The 16,487-nt window shown below is 55.4% G+C and overlaps 1 protein-coding gene across 1 annotated transcript in view; it reads right to left on the bottom strand.

The window, feature by feature from the left end:
• CACNA1S (calcium voltage-gated channel subunit alpha1 S) overlaps nt 1–16,487 on the bottom strand; it is a 42,576-nt gene that overhangs the window by 13,499 nt on the left and 12,590 nt on the right. The window contains 24 exon segments of the mRNA XM_032710372.1: nt 1,972–2,055; nt 2,547–2,657; nt 2,956–3,114; nt 4,480–4,681; nt 4,947–5,093; nt 5,353–5,405; nt 6,217–6,324; nt 6,564–6,651; nt 7,017–7,123; nt 7,716–7,775; nt 8,515–8,644; nt 8,931–9,063; nt 9,293–9,362; nt 10,120–10,213; nt 10,340–10,454; nt 10,878–10,998; nt 11,326–11,533; nt 12,082–12,307; nt 12,826–12,986; nt 13,503–13,584; nt 14,562–14,710; nt 16,321–16,390; nt 16,393–16,410; nt 16,413–16,422. Coding sequence (XP_032566263.1) covers nt 1,972–2,055; nt 2,547–2,657; nt 2,956–3,114; nt 4,480–4,681; nt 4,947–5,093; nt 5,353–5,405; nt 6,217–6,324; nt 6,564–6,651; nt 7,017–7,123; nt 7,716–7,775; nt 8,515–8,644; nt 8,931–9,063; nt 9,293–9,362; nt 10,120–10,213; nt 10,340–10,454; nt 10,878–10,998; nt 11,326–11,533; nt 12,082–12,307; nt 12,826–12,986; nt 13,503–13,584; nt 14,562–14,710; nt 16,321–16,390; nt 16,393–16,410; nt 16,413–16,422 — 2,706 coding nt within the window.

Genomic DNA, 16,487 nt, shown 5'->3' with positions numbered 1-16,487 from the left:
CACCTTGTACTGAGCTCTGAGCAAGGAGGAGACTCACCGGAAGGGGAGGTGAGGTTGTCCCCACCCCAACCCCTCGCCGTGCCTCCTAATCCTAATCTCAATCCCCCTGCACACCACCAGATGGTTGAGAAACACTTGGTGATGCTGGGAGAGTTGTGGGCTGGATGGAGGAAGGAGCACATGGAAAAAAGGTGGGACAGCCCTGGAGGACATAAATGATCACTGCCAGAGCGGGGTCCTTGTGACAGAGGTCCCTGGAGACCTTGGGGGGCTGGGGAAGGAGACCAGTGCTCTTAGTGCCCCTGTGTACAGCCCCAGGGAAAAAGACTCAGGGAGCTCAGCCCACACAGGACCATTCTTGACATTCTGCCTGGCTCTCTGCACGGCCCTACTGTCAGTGGGGCTGTGGCACACAGAGCACAGCTCCTGGGCCAGTCCCTGCCAGCCCAGTCAGGGCATCAGACTCCTCCAGGCACCTGTGACCTGTGTCCTGGGCATCCCCACAGACCCATGGCCAAGCACAGCAGGATTTTGGCATCTGTGCCAAGTGGTCTCTTGCTCCCCAGGGACTGAAAATCTCTGCCCAGTTAAGGGCCTTGAGCACCCACTTTGAACTTCAGTTCTGAGTGACAGCAGGCTGAGGAAGGGTCTAGTGATGCCCAGCAGGCAACAGGAAACCAAGTCACAGGTACAGAGAGCTGGGGGCAAGGATGGGGACCTGGGGGAGATGGTGACAGATGAAAGCTGCTGGTACTGGCATGAAACCTGGGAGCTCATCAAGGCTGAGAAGCCCAGAGGCTAGAGGATGGCTGTACTAACATGCAGGTCTGTGCAGAGAGGAGCACAGGGCTGTCACAGGAGAGGAAGGTGGATGGTTTTTGCTTATCCCAGCTCTGTGAGGCCTGGACCACCCTCCAGAGAAGAAGGTGACTGCCCCCAAAGGCCCCCGAACACCCTCACCTCCCTGCACAGAGAAGGTCTGAAGGTGACCCTGTGCAGGGGTGGCAGGGGCAGCAGCTCTGCCAGACCCAGCCCTGCAGCACACTGGAGCTAGTAAGGAGCTCCTGCAAGGAGACACATGCCAAGTCACTGGAGAGGGTGAATCCATCACCTGCCCCATCTGACAGCTGCTTCTGGAGTTACCATCAGCTCTGCTGGATGCAGCACACACCTCCCAGGGCAGGGGGGCATTTTCAGAGCCAGACACGGGTGTGGATGTCCCAGTGCTATGGAAGGCAGGGGCATGCTGGCTTCCTAGCACTGTTCTGAAAATGCTCCCAGCAGAGCCTTTACTGTACAGGCACTGCCTGAGGCACCAACCCCACAGGTTAAATGGTGCAGAGCTCCTGCAGTGGTGCCTGGAGTACACACAGGCTCACATACACCACCAGCTGTGTATGTGGATGGGCCACTGTGTAAAGGCACAAAGAGGACACCAAGCAAATGCCTTGAAATCTGAAGCATCTGATCCTCCCCACGGGTCAGCAGTGTTCTGTGGGGACAGGGAGCTGTGGGAACCCTTTTCCTCCCACCTGCACTGATCTGAGGCTGGATGTGTGATTGCCTGGCCAGGGTGAGTGGAGCAGGGGCTGGCATGCCCCACTCACCCAACCACCCAACCCACCCAACCACTCACATGTTTGAGTCCTGAATGACTGTTTTCCATAGGATCCCAGTGCCTACAGATCCAGGAAACCAGAGGGGAGGGGGCAATGTGACATGTTGGCCAGCTGGGGATGTTCAAACAGTGCTTTAAGGCTCAAAGGGCCACAGCTGTGGCCCTCTCCACTCACTCATGTCATGGGCTGGTCCTGGTTTGTCCCTCCTGAGACCCAAGCAGGGCAGGCAGAGAGGAGAGGGCACCAGCACCCTGCAGAGCTGGACACGACCCCAGCACCCCTGGCTTGTCCCAGGGCAGGTGCTGCAGTCCTGGGTGGGGACACCCTCGTGCCCGAGCCCCCTGACACTCACATCAATCTCACTGAGGATGACATCGATGATGCTGCCAATCACTATGAGGAAGTCAAAGACATTCCAGGGGTCTCCAAAGTAGCCCTGTCAGGAAAGAGCCAAAGAAGAGGAGTGAACATCCAAAGGTTTAAGCCAAGGAGGAGACAGATGCTGGAGTCCAAAGGAAGGGGTACCAGAAGGATCCTTGCTGACTCTGCCCCTCACAAGAAGGGATGGTGGTCAGACCTTGCATCCTCTGCTCAGTTGTTTGCTCCTGTCTTGCAATGGAGTGAAATGAGGAAGGTGGACCAGGGTTGCTAGAGCTATAACCCCACATGACCCTGAGGATGGGAACAAGGGCCAGTGGGACTGGGTCAGGTCTGGCTAGCAAAGGTAGCCCTGACAAGCAGTACTCCTTCTAGAAACTTCCAGGTCCTGCACATGGGGATGCCTGAGGGTCTCACAAGGAGAAGTTCTCTGGAGCTGCAGGGCTAGGAGTGCTTGTACTCCAGAAACGCCAAATGCAGGATAAGTGAACCCCCTGGCCTGGCCTGAGACCCCTCCTGCCCTCCATGCTGACCATGCCCTCCTCTCACCTTGGCTTTAAAGGCCATGAGCTTGAGGACCATCTCCAGGGTGAAGAGGATGGTGAAGGCCACATTGAGGATGTCTGAGACGTAGTTCATTTCTGGAGACTGGTTGTAATGCTGAGGATAAGGCAGAAGGAGCCATGTGAGCCAATGGCAGGTCCAGCCTCTGCTGTGAGCTCAGAGGTGTGTGCTGCATGCAGACCCCCCTCCCACAGATAGGCAAAAAGGAAATTTCCTCAGCAAAAAGGAAATTTCCCCTCTGCAGCCCCTTCTCTGGGATCCCCACATGCCTCCAGTCCCACCATGAGCAAACTCCCCCTAACCAGAAGCTCTCCTGGGGGCTGCAGGGCCGAGCCAGCCCACCCGCTGCCACAGACACCCCTCCACCCCCCACGGTGGGCACTGTGCCCCTCACCTGCATGCCCAGGCAGATGGTGTTCAGCAGGATCAGGAAGAACATGAGGTACTCAAAGTAGGAGGAGGTGACCACGTACCAGATCTGGTACTGGTAGGGGTTCTTGGGGATGTAGCGGCGCAGCGGGCGAGCCTTCAGCGCGTACTGCACACACTGGCGCTGGGGAGGGCAGGGAGGCAGGAGCTGTGAGCTGTGAGCCCACCACAGGGCACAGGGCACACATTCAGCACCACCAACACCCCTGCACATCCCCACAGGCCCAAGCTGGATCCCCCTTCTCCTCCAGCCCAGCCTCATGGGCCAGGTACAGCAGCGGGTCACTGTATCTGCTGTGCTTCCTGCAAATACACCCCAGACACGGGACAAGTTTCCAAAGTCACCTCTTGCCTCCAAAAATGGCCATGTTGCCCTTGGCCTGACCCCTCCAGCCTGGAGCCTGCCTCCTTATCCTGGCACTTCCCCATGGTCTCTCAGGGCTGGTCAAGAGCATCCTGAAGACGTCACATGATCAAGGGCTGAAGGGGGAGCTGAGATGGCTGTGAGCAGGCCTGTCCCACCCCAGCAGCCCAGGGCCATCTCTGCTGGGTTCCTGTGTGGCTCACATCACCCCAGCACCCTGAGCTCAAACTGCCTCAGCACAGGAGTGTGACAGCACCCCTGGGCCGGCAGCCACTCCTGCCCAGTGTCCTCCCCAGCATGTCCCACGTCCTCTGCCAATGCCTCTACTGCTTTCAGCCTTGCTGTCCCCAGCCAGAGTGACAGCACAGCAGCATCACAGCAGGGCTGGTGGCAGAAGGTGCCTCTGGAGATGGTCTAGTCACAGTTCCCTGCCCAAAGCAGGGCCAGCTGGAGCATGCTGCCCAAGACAGTTGGCTTTTGAATACCTTCAAAAATGGAGACTTCACAGCCTCTCTCTGGGCAGCCTGTCCCAGTGCTTGACCACCTTTACCACAAAAAAGGGCCTTTTTTAATATTTAAATGGAATTTCTTGTATTCTTCAGTTTGTGCCTTTTGTCCTGTCACTGGACACAACTGAAAAGAGCCTGGCTCCATCTCCTCTACACCTTCCCATTAGGTATTTATAGCCATAGGTAAGATCCCCATGAGCCTTCTCTTCTCAACACCAGACTCAGCTCCCAGCCTCTCCTCATATGACAGTTGCTCCAGACCCTCAGTCATCTCAGTGGCCCTTTGCTGGACTCACTCCAGTACATCCATGTTGCTCTTGTTCTCGGGAGCCCAGAACTGGGCACAACCCTCTGCTCCAGCTCACTCTGGGCACCCTACCTGTCCAGGGATGCCCACTCCCTGTCCTGGTCCCCCCTGCCCTTCCCTCAGAAAGTTTGTTCTGTGCCAGCCGTGAGTCCAGCTGGCCCTGCCCCAGCAGCAAACAGACCCGGGGGCAGGTTCAACTCATCTGAGTCAGCAGTGCCACCACAAAGAAGGGCTGATCCAAATCAGCCAGCACCAGCAGTGCCAGCTCCAGGGCTGGTCCTCCTTGTTCTGCCCCAGCAGTCCCATTACCTGGTTCTTGTCCAGCTCACAGTTCTTGTACTCATTCTCCCCCTGCTCCTGGAAGGTGACAATGACAAAGCCCACAAAGATGTTCATCATAAAGAAGGCAATGAGGATGATGTAGATGATGAAGAACATTGCAATCTCCATCCTGTAGTTGTAGATAGGGCCTGCATCCTCAGCATTGGTGTCGATGGCCATGTACAGCAGCCTACAGCAGGGATAGGGAGGAAACAGAGATCCTAATTAGGTGGGAAAGACCATGTCTCCTCTTGAAGGTTATGGAGAGCTCTGGGGACATGCCAAACCCAACAGCAGTGGGACAGGGCTGCTGGGATAACCTTGCCAGCTCCACAGCCACTGCCAGGATGGCTGGCCCTGCTCCTCATCCTGGGCAGCTCTTCTTGCTTTACCCTGCCCAAGGCCTGTGGCAGTGCCCTGCTCCCAGCACAGACCTTCCCTTGGCACAGACTCACTCGGGCCAGCCCTCGAAGGTGGAGACCGTGAAAAGCGACATCATGGCTGAGAAGACGTTGTTGAAGTGGAAGTTGCTGTGCACCCACATGCGCTCCTGGACCTCAATCTGCGTGGGGTCTGCGTCCACATAGTTGATGAACTGGCCCCTGCAGCAGAAGGGACACAGTGCTCACTGGCAGGGCCCCCCTCAGTCCACACTGCAGTGCTGGCCCGGGCCTCCTTAGTCCCTGGGAGGGGAGGACAGCCCTGTGCTTGTTCCTGATTCACCCCAGGGTGAAGGAGAACAGCATGAGACCTCTTTTTGGATGCAACATGCCCATGCAGGAACACAAGTGGCCCCCACTACATCCCAGCTGGGTCCCATCCCTGGCCACTGCACCGCTGGGAGCTGCAGAGAGCTCTTACCTGCACTCCTTCTCTGTCAGCTTGGATGGGTCTGTGCACCTGTAGAACTTGCCCTGCATTTAACAGAGACCAGAAGTGGCCGTGGTGTTGCTGTGACTTCAGAAGCCCTGGGGAGTTTTGACTTTTACCCAGCCCACAGTCAGTCCCTCCCCTGCCACCTCCCTGCACACTCTGGCCCTGGCCTCCCACCACCACTGGCCTCCCCACTCTGCCCTCCAACACAATCCAGCTCAGGAGCCAGCCATGGCAGACCTGGGCTGGGATCAAGAAACGATGCCTAGTGATGGGAAAAAACCTTCCATGGCCCTAAGTTGAGGCCTACCTAGCTCATCCTGTCTGGGAGTCAACTATTTTGGAAAACAGAGAAGACAGCAGTAACTCAAGATTAACTAAAAGCTAAGGTATGCTGACAGGTCTGCTCAGTCTGCAGAGTGCCCTGAAAGCTCTCCCCACATCAGTTGAGAATTTCAGCTCAGTTATTAGAACAAAGCTGAGCTCAGCCAGGGCCAGTTCTGCCTTGGAGCCGCCGAGGCCCAGACAGCAGGAGTGGTGCTGTGAAAAAGGAAACTGCACCCGAGGCACAGAGGAAATCAGTGAGAAGCACTTGCTGCCTCAGAAAGAGGATACCGAGGCACTAAATGAGGTGAGGCAGCTGGGCCCTTCACAGGTGCTGTCTGGACCCTGAGTGCTTTCTGCCCTCTCCTCACCGCAGGCTCTTCTGCCAGGGGGGCTAGTGCAGCTGGGTCCCCTTACTGGGGGGACCCCACTACTGGCAGACACCACCCCCAAGGTGATGACCAGGAGAACCTATCCAAGATGTGCTCGAGCAGAACGACCCTCCTGCCCGCCTGAGACACCACTCACCTTGAAGAGCTGGACCCCGATGCAGGCAAACATGAACTGCAGCAATGTCGTGACAACCACGATGTTACCGATGGTCTTGATGGCCACAAACACGCACTGGACCACGTGCTGCAGAGGACAGTGCACACATGAGCGTGTTTGGGGCGAGCCCCTGCTCTGTGTCCCACACCCTCCCACTGCGGGGACAGGCCCCAGGAAGAGTGGGAGCCTGTCAAGGGCAGAGGGGTTGGGCAGACCCCTTCCACACGTGGGGAGTGGGAATTGTGAACAGGGTCCAATGCCTGCCACAGAACCTCCCAGGAGGACTGGCACAGGCTGAGGGCCCCCAGTCCCAGCCTCCTGCTTACCTTCAGCCCCTTGGCCCTGTTAATGGCTCGCAGAGGCCTCAGCACCCTCAGCACCCGCAGGATCTTCACCACGGAGATGGTACTGGACCTGGGGAGGAAGGCAGAGCTGAGCTGGGGCCATTTCTCTGACACAGCCCCACCAAGGAGCCACAGAGGCCAGGCTAGAGCCAGGGCTGAGGGGAACGGGACAGCAGAGTAAAGCAGATGTCACTAGGCCATCACCCCACATAAGGGACACTTGCAGCTGGAGAAAGCAGCTACAAAATTTAATTTCTACCCAAATCTTCTTTACCTTTGACACTCAAGGAGTTTGTCTCCCAGTTGTCCATGCCCTGTCCCCCCAAGCATGACATTATGAACACATGGGCAGCCCTTGGGCCAACTGCTCCTTCCCCACCCACCACCCCCAGCTGCCCTGCCAGTGCCTGTTCCATGGTATGGGGAGGTGCTTACTCGAATCCCATGGAGATAAGGGAGACAGCGACCACCAGTAAGTCAAGGATATTGAAGGAATTCCTGCAGAAGGAGCCTTTGTGCAGGAAAGCACCATAGGTTGTCATCTGGGGAGCAGAAGGAGTTAGGAGAGAGGCCGGGCAGGGCTCAAGGTGCATGGTCCCTCCACAGCCCTGGGGTGCACAAGGGGGTCCTCACAGCTCCATGGCTTGGGGACCCTGTCCTTGGGGACCTCTGCAGCCTGGTAGGAAGTTTACTTCAGCTGGAAATCCTCTGTGTTGCACTGGCTGGAGACAAAACTCTCCCAGTCAGTCAGCAAATTAAAGAGGAGAATAGTAAAGACATTTGGAGTGGGAGCAACATGCAGCAGTGGCTTGGACTGCTGTTTTTCTCCACAGATTCCCACTGCTTTCTCTTTCTCAAAATTTTTCTTAATGGCACGTCAGGATGAAAGTCTGATCTGTCCCCATGTCACAGCACAGCTGACTTGGCTGCCTGACCTCACTGGAGGGCTCTGGGACAGGTCATGCACCACCCACGCTGCATGAATGAACTCTGGAGATGTGAGGATCAGCCAGCAGTTTCTCCTCACTGGGACCCTCAGCTTGTGCCCAAAGGGCATGACTGTCCATAGCCAGAGCAGTCTAGACCCACGTGCTGGGCCATGCCCATGGCAGGACCATGAGGAGAAGGACTCACCTTCAAGACGATTTCGACTGTAAAGACGGAGGTGAAACCAATGTCAAAGTATCCAAGAATCTGGGGACAGAAGCACCGGAACTGGATGAGATTTGGGTGACATGAAAAATGCTTCAGTGTGTTCAAACGTCCTGGAACTGTGGTTTTGCTTCCACGTTGTGGACTGGGGAGCCCATCTAGCTCAACTGAGTCTGGAAACCCAGTGCCAAGAAGATTCTGAAGTTCCCCCAGCTCTGCTGGTTTTCTCCAGTGCAATAATCCCGCCTGGAGCTGGGACAAAGCTCTCCCTTTCAAGGTGAGTTAGGCTTGATCTGATTCACCTGAAAGCATCTGATCCCCAAAAGCACTGAGTACCCTGGGAAGGGGTTGTATGAGATCTCCCAGTCCCTGCCAGACTCATTTGTGCCTCAAGGGGCTGCAGCCATGGCTCCCACAGGCAGCATTCCAAGGTGCTGAACGCACCAGAGGCCCAGTTTTCCACCTCACAGGACATCCCTATACCAAGTAAGTCACCACAGGCTCCAAACAAGGTAATCTTGCACAGCACTCCCAGGTGGATCTCTTCACCCAGAAATAAACTGAGACACAGAGCAGTAAAAACTTGTCCCAGAGGCACCTTGAATGGAAAATACATCCAGCCTCCTCTGCCAGAGTGCACTGCCCTCCCAGAGGCAGGGTTGGAATCACAGCCACCTACCCAGGGATGGCACCTGGCAAGTAAGTCCCTGTTTACTGGGGAGCTGGGGGACTCCACGAGGTCTTCCCCATCCATCCCAACCCTCCACGTCTCCACGGGCACCTTGTTGCGGAAGGACTCGGCCCGGATGGGATCCTCAGCTGCCAGCGAGATGCTACTGAGCAGGATGAAGAGCAGGATGAAGTTGGTGAACCAGGTGGCATTGACAGTTCTGTGGCACAGCACCCGAAACCTGCCAGGGATGGAAAGGCCATGAGATGCTGCAAGGGGCCAGAGGGAGATCAGTCAGGGCCGTGGCAGCCTTGAAAAGGGTTATGGTTAAACCCTGAGGACAGGAAGGCCCTAGGCATGGAGGGATGTCTGTATCAGTCCATCCACACAGAAGGCTTTTCCCCATGAGCTGGTTCCCTTCAGAGCTGGCACAAACATACAAACAGGACCCCACTGGGAAGGATCAGTGCCAGAAGCACCTGGATCAGGCCTGGTTTCACAAGGCAGGGAGAAGGGGCAGTGCCTACTTGTTGGTTGGGCTGAAGATGAAGAAGGAGCTGGCTTCAGGCATGGGCACAGCCTTCTCTTTCAGCTGTAGCTCTGCAAGGGGACGTGGCCGAGGACTCAGGGGGATTTCAGGTTCATCTTCCTCATCATCACCTGTGGGGTGGCCATGAAGAGGGAAAAGGAAAGAATTATCCAGAGAGGGAGGGGAAATATGACCTTATGGCCAATCTTCTGATCCCGTGATCCTGATGTGGCATCTGTGCCAAAAGGACCTCAGTACCCCAAGGCTGGCAGAGGGTCACCACATTCTTTGCTCCTCACACACCATCCCTCTGCAATGCCTCCTCATCTTTCCTGCTGCCCTGCCAGGGATAAGACTTACCTGGGAAGTCTGCAGAAGGGTAGGGGTCTTTGATCTCATTGACATTGGATTCAAATTCGTCCACCTTCAGCTGAAACAAGGGAGAGACAGAGAAGAGGAGATGCAGCTGCATGTGCCAGTTGGCCAGACCCTCTCATCTTGGAAGCCATGTGGGACAAGCAGCATCTCTGCATTTGGCCCATAAAAAAGCACATGAAGTGCTGGCCCAGGTTGGAGCCGGGTGAGGGAAAACACCTCAGGAATGCTGCAATCGAATCAAAGAGCAGCACCAAGAGGATGGGAAATGGGAACATCTGCTGGGCAAGAGCCTGGGGCTGTGCAAATATACCAGGGGTGGAATAAGATATGGAGCAACTCCTGGGTGAGCTTCCATGGGGCATCTCTGGAAAGTGGAAAGGGAAGTAGTTGCTGGTGAGATGCTTCTCAGAGGCAGCTCAGCACACAGTCAGCACAGATGAACAGAGGTGTTTGCATATTGGGGGTGCTGGTGTGGACATAAGGGAGATCTGGAATGCTTCTGACTTGCTCTGCCCCCCCACACACTGGTGTGCACCAGCCCACCTCAGCCACTGAGAACAGGTTGTGGCCAAGGAAATGAATTGGAGGAAAAGGATCCCCAGCAATGGAGCTGTTTCACCAGGCAATGTGTCCTGCCTGGGCCCAGTCACCAAGAGCCCCCATCAGCAGTGGATGCTAAGGTGAGGAGACACTCTGGCCAAGAGTCCAGACCCAGGCTGGCTCCAAGCCTTTGTCCATCCTGGCTGGTGGGAGGAGGAGCCTGGTCCCTCCTCAGGAGCTCTACATGGCCCAGTCCCACCAGCACTGACCTTGGCTGTTGTGGGAATCCCTTCTCCCTTTGCTTTCTGCTCCAGCTTCTTTGCCAGCATCTGCTTCTCCTCTTCAGACTTCTCCGGGTAACCTCTGAGAACAGAGCAGAGAAGAGTGGGAACTGAACCCTGGGCAGGGGCCATAGGCAATGTCATTCTGTCCCCTCCTACCAAAGCACCAGATCTGGGAGCTTCCATGGGCAGGGACAGCAGTGCTCACCTGGACATCTTCCGCCGTTTGCGTTCCTCTGCTTTGGCCTTCTGGGCTAAAGTCAGGCTCTCAGCCTCAGCCAGGTTATCGACCGCGATGGCCAGGAAGACATTGAGGAGGATATCTGCAGGAACAGTGCTAAGGACATGGACTTGGTTCCCGGCTGGAGGATGTGGCCAGAGCTGTCCATGGTGTCCAGGGTGCCCTGAGAATTCTTCCTGGAGCTGAGCCCTTGAGATAACCCTGGTTGGTAATCTTTAACCAGCACCCTGTGAGCACTGAGCTCTGGGCTGGTTGCCCCCATTCTGACTGAATCCCTGCCTGCTGGACATCCAGACCTCCTCCAGGTGTGCTTTCCTCCACATCCCAGCCCTCAGCCACCACTAGTGCAAACCCTGAAGCCCATGGTTTGTTCCACTGCTGTTCAGAACTGAAAAGCCTTAGGCAAGCCCTGAGATGCTGACAGAAGGTTCTCCCCTTCCCAGTCCTGTGCAGCTCTGGGGCTGGGTGCAGGGAGCCTGGGCCTGGCTTTGCAGGTAGAGGATACAGTTCCCACAAACGAAGAGGATGATGAAGTAGATGCAGACCAGCATGCCAGGAAAGGATGGGCCCCCATAGGCCATGATCCCATCGTACATGATTGAATTCCAGTCCTCTCCAGTCAGGATCTGGGAGTAGAGAAGCAATACAGACTCAAGAGCCTCTGCAGCACAGCACAGCAGTAGCCCACAGGCCAATCCTGCCCTTCTGGCTCCAGTCCCAAACCCTCACAGCCCTTCCATGCCCACAGTCAAACCCTCTTCCCTGCTCAGCCCTGAACTTGAACTACTGCTTTTGACTCCAGTTGCATTTCCCTGCTCGTGTCTCAAAGCTGCATCACCCCCACAAACCCACATCCCCCTGAGACCCAGCTCCTGCCTGGAGACCCACAGCCCAGGTGAGACTCCCAGCCCTCTGCCCTCCAGCCCCCCACTGCCCTTCCTGCAGCCCCAAACCTGGAAGACACTGATGAGGGCCTGGGGGAAATTGTCGAACGTGCTGCGCCGCACTTCCATGTCCTCGAAATCAAACTTGCCCCCAAAGAGCTGCATGCCCAGCAGGGCAGCAACAGTGATGAAGAGGAAGAGGAGGAGGAGCAGAGAGGCAATGGAGCGGACTGAGTTGAGCAGGGAGGCCACCAGGTTGCTCAGCGATGTCCAGTACCTGGGGAGAGGAGAGACAGGAGCATGTGGGAGGTGAAAGAGTGGGGAAGGCTGTGGGCAGGAACAGGCAGGCAGAGGGAACAGACCAACTGGCCCAAGGGGATGTGCCAGCAGCCCAGCAAGAGGGACTCTGGACCCTGGCTGGGCACTGGGACAGGCCCCAGGAGGAAGCAGTGAAGCTGCAGGCGTGGTGTGACAGGCAAGATTCACTGCTGCCTGCACAGGGTACCAGCAGGCAGGGTGGGAAGAGGGGTGAACACACGGTGGGTTGGGGCCAGAAAGAGAAGCCAGGAGCCCTGGCCCACAGTACCCCCATTTACAACAGCCCAGAATCCAGAAGTAGAGTGGGACCTCAGCTCTGTTCTCGCCACTCCCAGAGACTGCCCCAGAGACAGAAACCCCCAGCTTGGCCTTGCTGCTCCACCCACGAGCTACCAGCTCTGCTCTGAGCTGCAGCCCTCCCTGGGGACAAGGCCAGTGATGTCCAGGGACCGTGAGTGATGCCGGGGCACCGTGAGCTGCCAGTGCCCACAGAGCTCCCTCCCCAACCTGGTGATCTTGAAGATGCGGAGGAGCCGGATGCAGCGCAGCACGGAGATGCCGAGGGGGGACAGGGTGCCCAGCTCCACCAGGATGATCTCCAGGATCCCCGAACACACCACGAAGCAGTCGAAGCGGTTGAAGAGCGACATGAAGTACTGGCGCAGCCCCAGCGCGTACATCTTCAGCAGCATCTCGGCCACGAAGAGGGCAAGCAGCAGCCGGTTGGAGTTGTCTGGGGAGGGAGGTACAACCTCAATCCCAGGGTGGGCAGGGCAGGCAGGGAAGGAGGGTGGTGCTGCTCTGCCCACCAAGCTGTTTTTTGGGGAGCAGGATGGATGAGGAGAGGGGTGATGTCTGTGCACAGCAGGCACACGGACTGGGTGTGTGCACATGTGTGCACCCCTGTGCTCCATGTCCCTCTGTGTGTATGTGTGGGTGGAGGTGCAGGCAGTGTGGCTGCACTGCATGAGTGTGTGCCACATGTGTTTATGGTACAATCTACGCTCTCTGTGTGTTCCCTGTGCAAACTCATGTCCCTAAGAGCACACACGCTGTGTATGTTTGGTGTGAGCTGTGTGACAGTGAAGTGAGGATGGTGCACACACACTGTGTTCAGGCTCTGTGTGTGTGTGTGTGTTTAACAGCCTCTGTGCCACGCCAGTGTGGCTTTGCATGCACAGCAAAGAGTTCACACGTCTCCAGGCAGCACAGTATCCTGGGCCCTCCCTCTCTCTCAGGCTCTTTGCTTACCTTGCACGACTGTCAACCAGTCTGGCTGCATGTGGTGCTCAGAGGCAATGGAGAGGGTGTTCAGTGCCACCATCAGGATGACAAGCCAGTAGAAGAACTTGGACTTCACTACATCCCTGCACCTCCTACGAAACATTCGGTTCCAACGCCTCCACTGACGGCTGGAGAGATGGCAAAGGATCAGCAAGGCCAGCCAGCAGGCCAGCCCCATGTCCTTGGGCTGTGCCTGCAGGGCAAATCCACCCCCGCTCCCTCCTCCAGGGGTCTTCCCTGAAAAGGGATGAGGACCATAACCTGCCCCTGGAGCTCAGTGCATTCACTCAGGCACTGCAGTTCATTCACACAAACACCTCCTGGCTTCATTTTGGGTTTCAGCACCTCTGGGTGGGGGCTACAGGCACAGCTCCCAAACTACCTGCTGTGCTGCCTGGGCCAGGAGAGGATGCTTGGAGCCTGGTCCCACAGCAGCTGTTCACCTTGAAGTGCTTTTTGCCAGCACCACAGCAAATTCCCTGTTTGCTGCCCTGATATTTGCATCTTCACCTGAGCACCAGCCCCTGGCTCTCTCCCAGAAACTGGTGGCTGACCAGGAAAGCCTGGCTCAGTCGGGCCACCAAGTGAGGGACAGTGCAAGCCCCTGTGCACAGCAGCAGGTGGTTCAGCCAGAGCATACTTACAAGAAGAGAATCCACTTGTTCATGCCCTCGATTTCATACAAGCTCTCTGTCTCTGACCCTCCTTCATCCAATGGCATCATACCTAGGAGGGAATGACATTCCAGGCTTTTCTTCGAACCCTTGGGAAGAACACGTGGGAGGGAACCTCTTCCAGGAGCACACCAGGAAGAGCTTCCCTACTAGAAGTGAACACAACCAGTGCCATCCCAGGGAGCCAGCATTTAAAGTTCGTGCAGGAGGCTTTGAGGGTCAGGAGCAAACCAAGCAGGAGGCACCAGGAGCATCTGCCCTGCAGCAAAAGCAGCTGCAGCCCAGACAGGGACAGCAGCAGGGACTCCAGCACAGAGAAAACTGGGGCCAGTTGTGATCTGAGCACAGGCTGAACAACAGGGGTTTGTAAGAACACAGGCCACACCCGTGGAAGAGGTGTTTTGTCTGTCCCACTATTTCCCAAGGCTCTTTGCACACATGGATCACTCAGCTTGAGGCACCAAAGGTGCTTTCACCAGGCAGGGTGGCATGGCAGACACTGCAGCTCTGTGGTAGAGCCCCCCAGGCCTTGCTGAGCCTTCATCTAGATGCTTGTATATCCACCTCCTTTCCTGAGCCACTTCGAATCCCTTGAAATTTTCAAGTGATGGCAAGAAATTCATGCATCTGTTGGTGTGTGAGCTCATGACCCTGCACTGTGTCCCTGCACACCAAGGGCACACACTCCTCATGCTCCTCATGGCCATTTCAAGTCCCTCTTTGCCAAAGGAGACTCAGGCCTTGCTTGTAGTCTGCAAATATTAACTACAGCAGTTGAGGGGTAGATTTAGCATCAGGACCAAGATATAGCTAGTTTGGGTCAGATTCAACAAAATGATTGGGGAAATAAAAAAAAAAAATAAAAAGAGGGAGGAAACCGTTCTGCAGAAGTCAAAGCTTTTTGTTTCGTGGGTTTTCAAGCAAAACAAGTCTTTGTGACTCCTCCAAAGGTTTCCACATTGCCTCTCTAGGATGGTGTTAGGAACCCAACCCTCCCACTAAGGGTCTGTGGCCAGGCAGAGCTGGTACCTTCTCCCCGGGCCCGATCGCTGTCCATGACCTCTGCGTGGGTGATCCAGTCCATGTAGCCCTTCAGATCCTCCTCCAGCTGCTGCTTCTCCCGCAGCTTCTGGAACGTTCCCCGGGACTTGGCCTTCTCCCGCTCCTTGGTGAACTCCCTGGGACAAGGGAAGCAGCAGAGGGAGACTCAGGAGGGGACATCGTGGAGGTCAGGTACCACAGCTCTGTGCCAGGCCAGGCCTTGTGGAAAGCTGAAATCCTGAAATACCCTGCCTAGGCTGCTCCAGGGACTTTCCCCTTTCTTGGCCCTGCTCCACAATGCAAGACCATCACCTGATGCCTGTGACAGGCAAGGTTTCTTCCCCACCCTGCTGCTCTTTGGGACCTACAGCTGGAAAAGCCAACTGACACCAGCTGTTGGAGGCTGGGGCAGCTCCCCAGCCCTGCCAAGGGTCAGAGTGGGGTCTCACCCATCTCAGGGGCAGAAACCTGCCTCAAGCTCTCCATGTGGGGAAGGTGAGCTCATCACATGAGGTGAACAGGACACTCTTTTCCAGTAACATGGAAAGGGCAGGTCTGCCAATGTCCTTGCCCACTCTTCTTGTTCTGTTTCAATTAAATTCTTTTCTCTCCTGGTATCTGGCAGGACTGTAGGGCTGCTGCCCAGCCATGCTGGTGTTGCCATGTGTTAATAGGTCTCAGACACTGTAACAATAATTTTCCTGATCTCAAGCATATTTGCAAAATATTTGCAAAAATATTTCAGAACCTTTGCTGTGCCTACAACTTACTCCAGGATCAGATGACTACAGTCCAGCTTGTCCTGCTGTTACAGCTAACTCCACACAAGAGTCAGGTTCCTGTGATCTACCTTGTGCTTTTAAACTTGTTTTATTTATATTAATATCCAATTTGTTTTAACCTTGCAGTTGTATGTGCTTGCCATAGAAGAGGCCTAACCAATCCAAGTAATTAGGGTATAACTGACCCTGTGAACTAATAGAGAAGATGATTGTGATCCACTTGCACATGCAGGACTGAAACATATAAAACAGACCCTAACCCTACACAGACCTGAGGAGAAAAACCCCCCTTACTCCCAAGGGCAACACACACTTCCCAGAAACAAAATTTGGATGGTGGCAGCCACACAGCAATGCATGAGTATCACATCTCAGGTATTTAACTGTACTACTGGGGGAATTAGCACTTACTGAGTTTGGCCTAGAAGTGCTACAATCATCATAACAGACTGATGACAGCTCGTTGGTGTATTTGGAAGACTGCTGAAGCATTAATTAGACTAACAATCATTCTCTTGGATCCCTGACACTCATGATGTCCTCCTTAGGCTGGCCATAAGCACACAAATCATGTGTGCTCACAGCAGGATGGCAGCTGGGGGTACCAGTGAGGAGTGTCCAGCCCCACAGCCATGGGGTGATGACTGCTCCCCACTCAGCTTTGCTTGCTGTGTGTGCTGGCAGAACACAACACGATCCCCAAATCATGTGCTCCAAGGCTGGGCTTCCTGACAGTTGCTTGTGCCACAGGGAAAAGATTTCTGTGCTGGGAGTTGAGCTGAAACCTCAGGCACTCATGGACACTAACAAAAAAAGTAACTCATGGATCAGGTTCTCTAAGCATGCAAAAATAAAAAAGGGAGAGGAATGAGGGAAGAAAAGGATCAGAATTTTCCCAGGCTTTTCCTTGTATAGTTCAAACCAGTTAAACTCCTTTGCTGGAAGAGAAAGGATAGCTCACTTACCCACTGAGCACCCCCAGCACCAGGTTGAGCACAAAGAAGGAGCCGAGCAAGATAAGGCTGACAAAGTAATCCAGGGCCATTCATTCCCATGGCATCATTTACCTGGCAAGGAGAGATGCAGGTGAAGCATTCTGAGGGCACTTCCTGCTGCGTCCCCTTAGGGCCAC

This window comes from Chiroxiphia lanceolata, chromosome 25 (assembly GCF_009829145.1).
Source record: "Chiroxiphia lanceolata isolate bChiLan1 chromosome 25, bChiLan1.pri, whole genome shotgun sequence".
In the NCBI taxonomy this organism is placed as follows: domain Eukaryota; kingdom Metazoa; phylum Chordata; class Aves; order Passeriformes; family Pipridae; genus Chiroxiphia; species Chiroxiphia lanceolata.
Note: the sequence above shows the minus strand (reverse complement) of the source record. Positions and strands in the feature narration are given on the sequence as shown.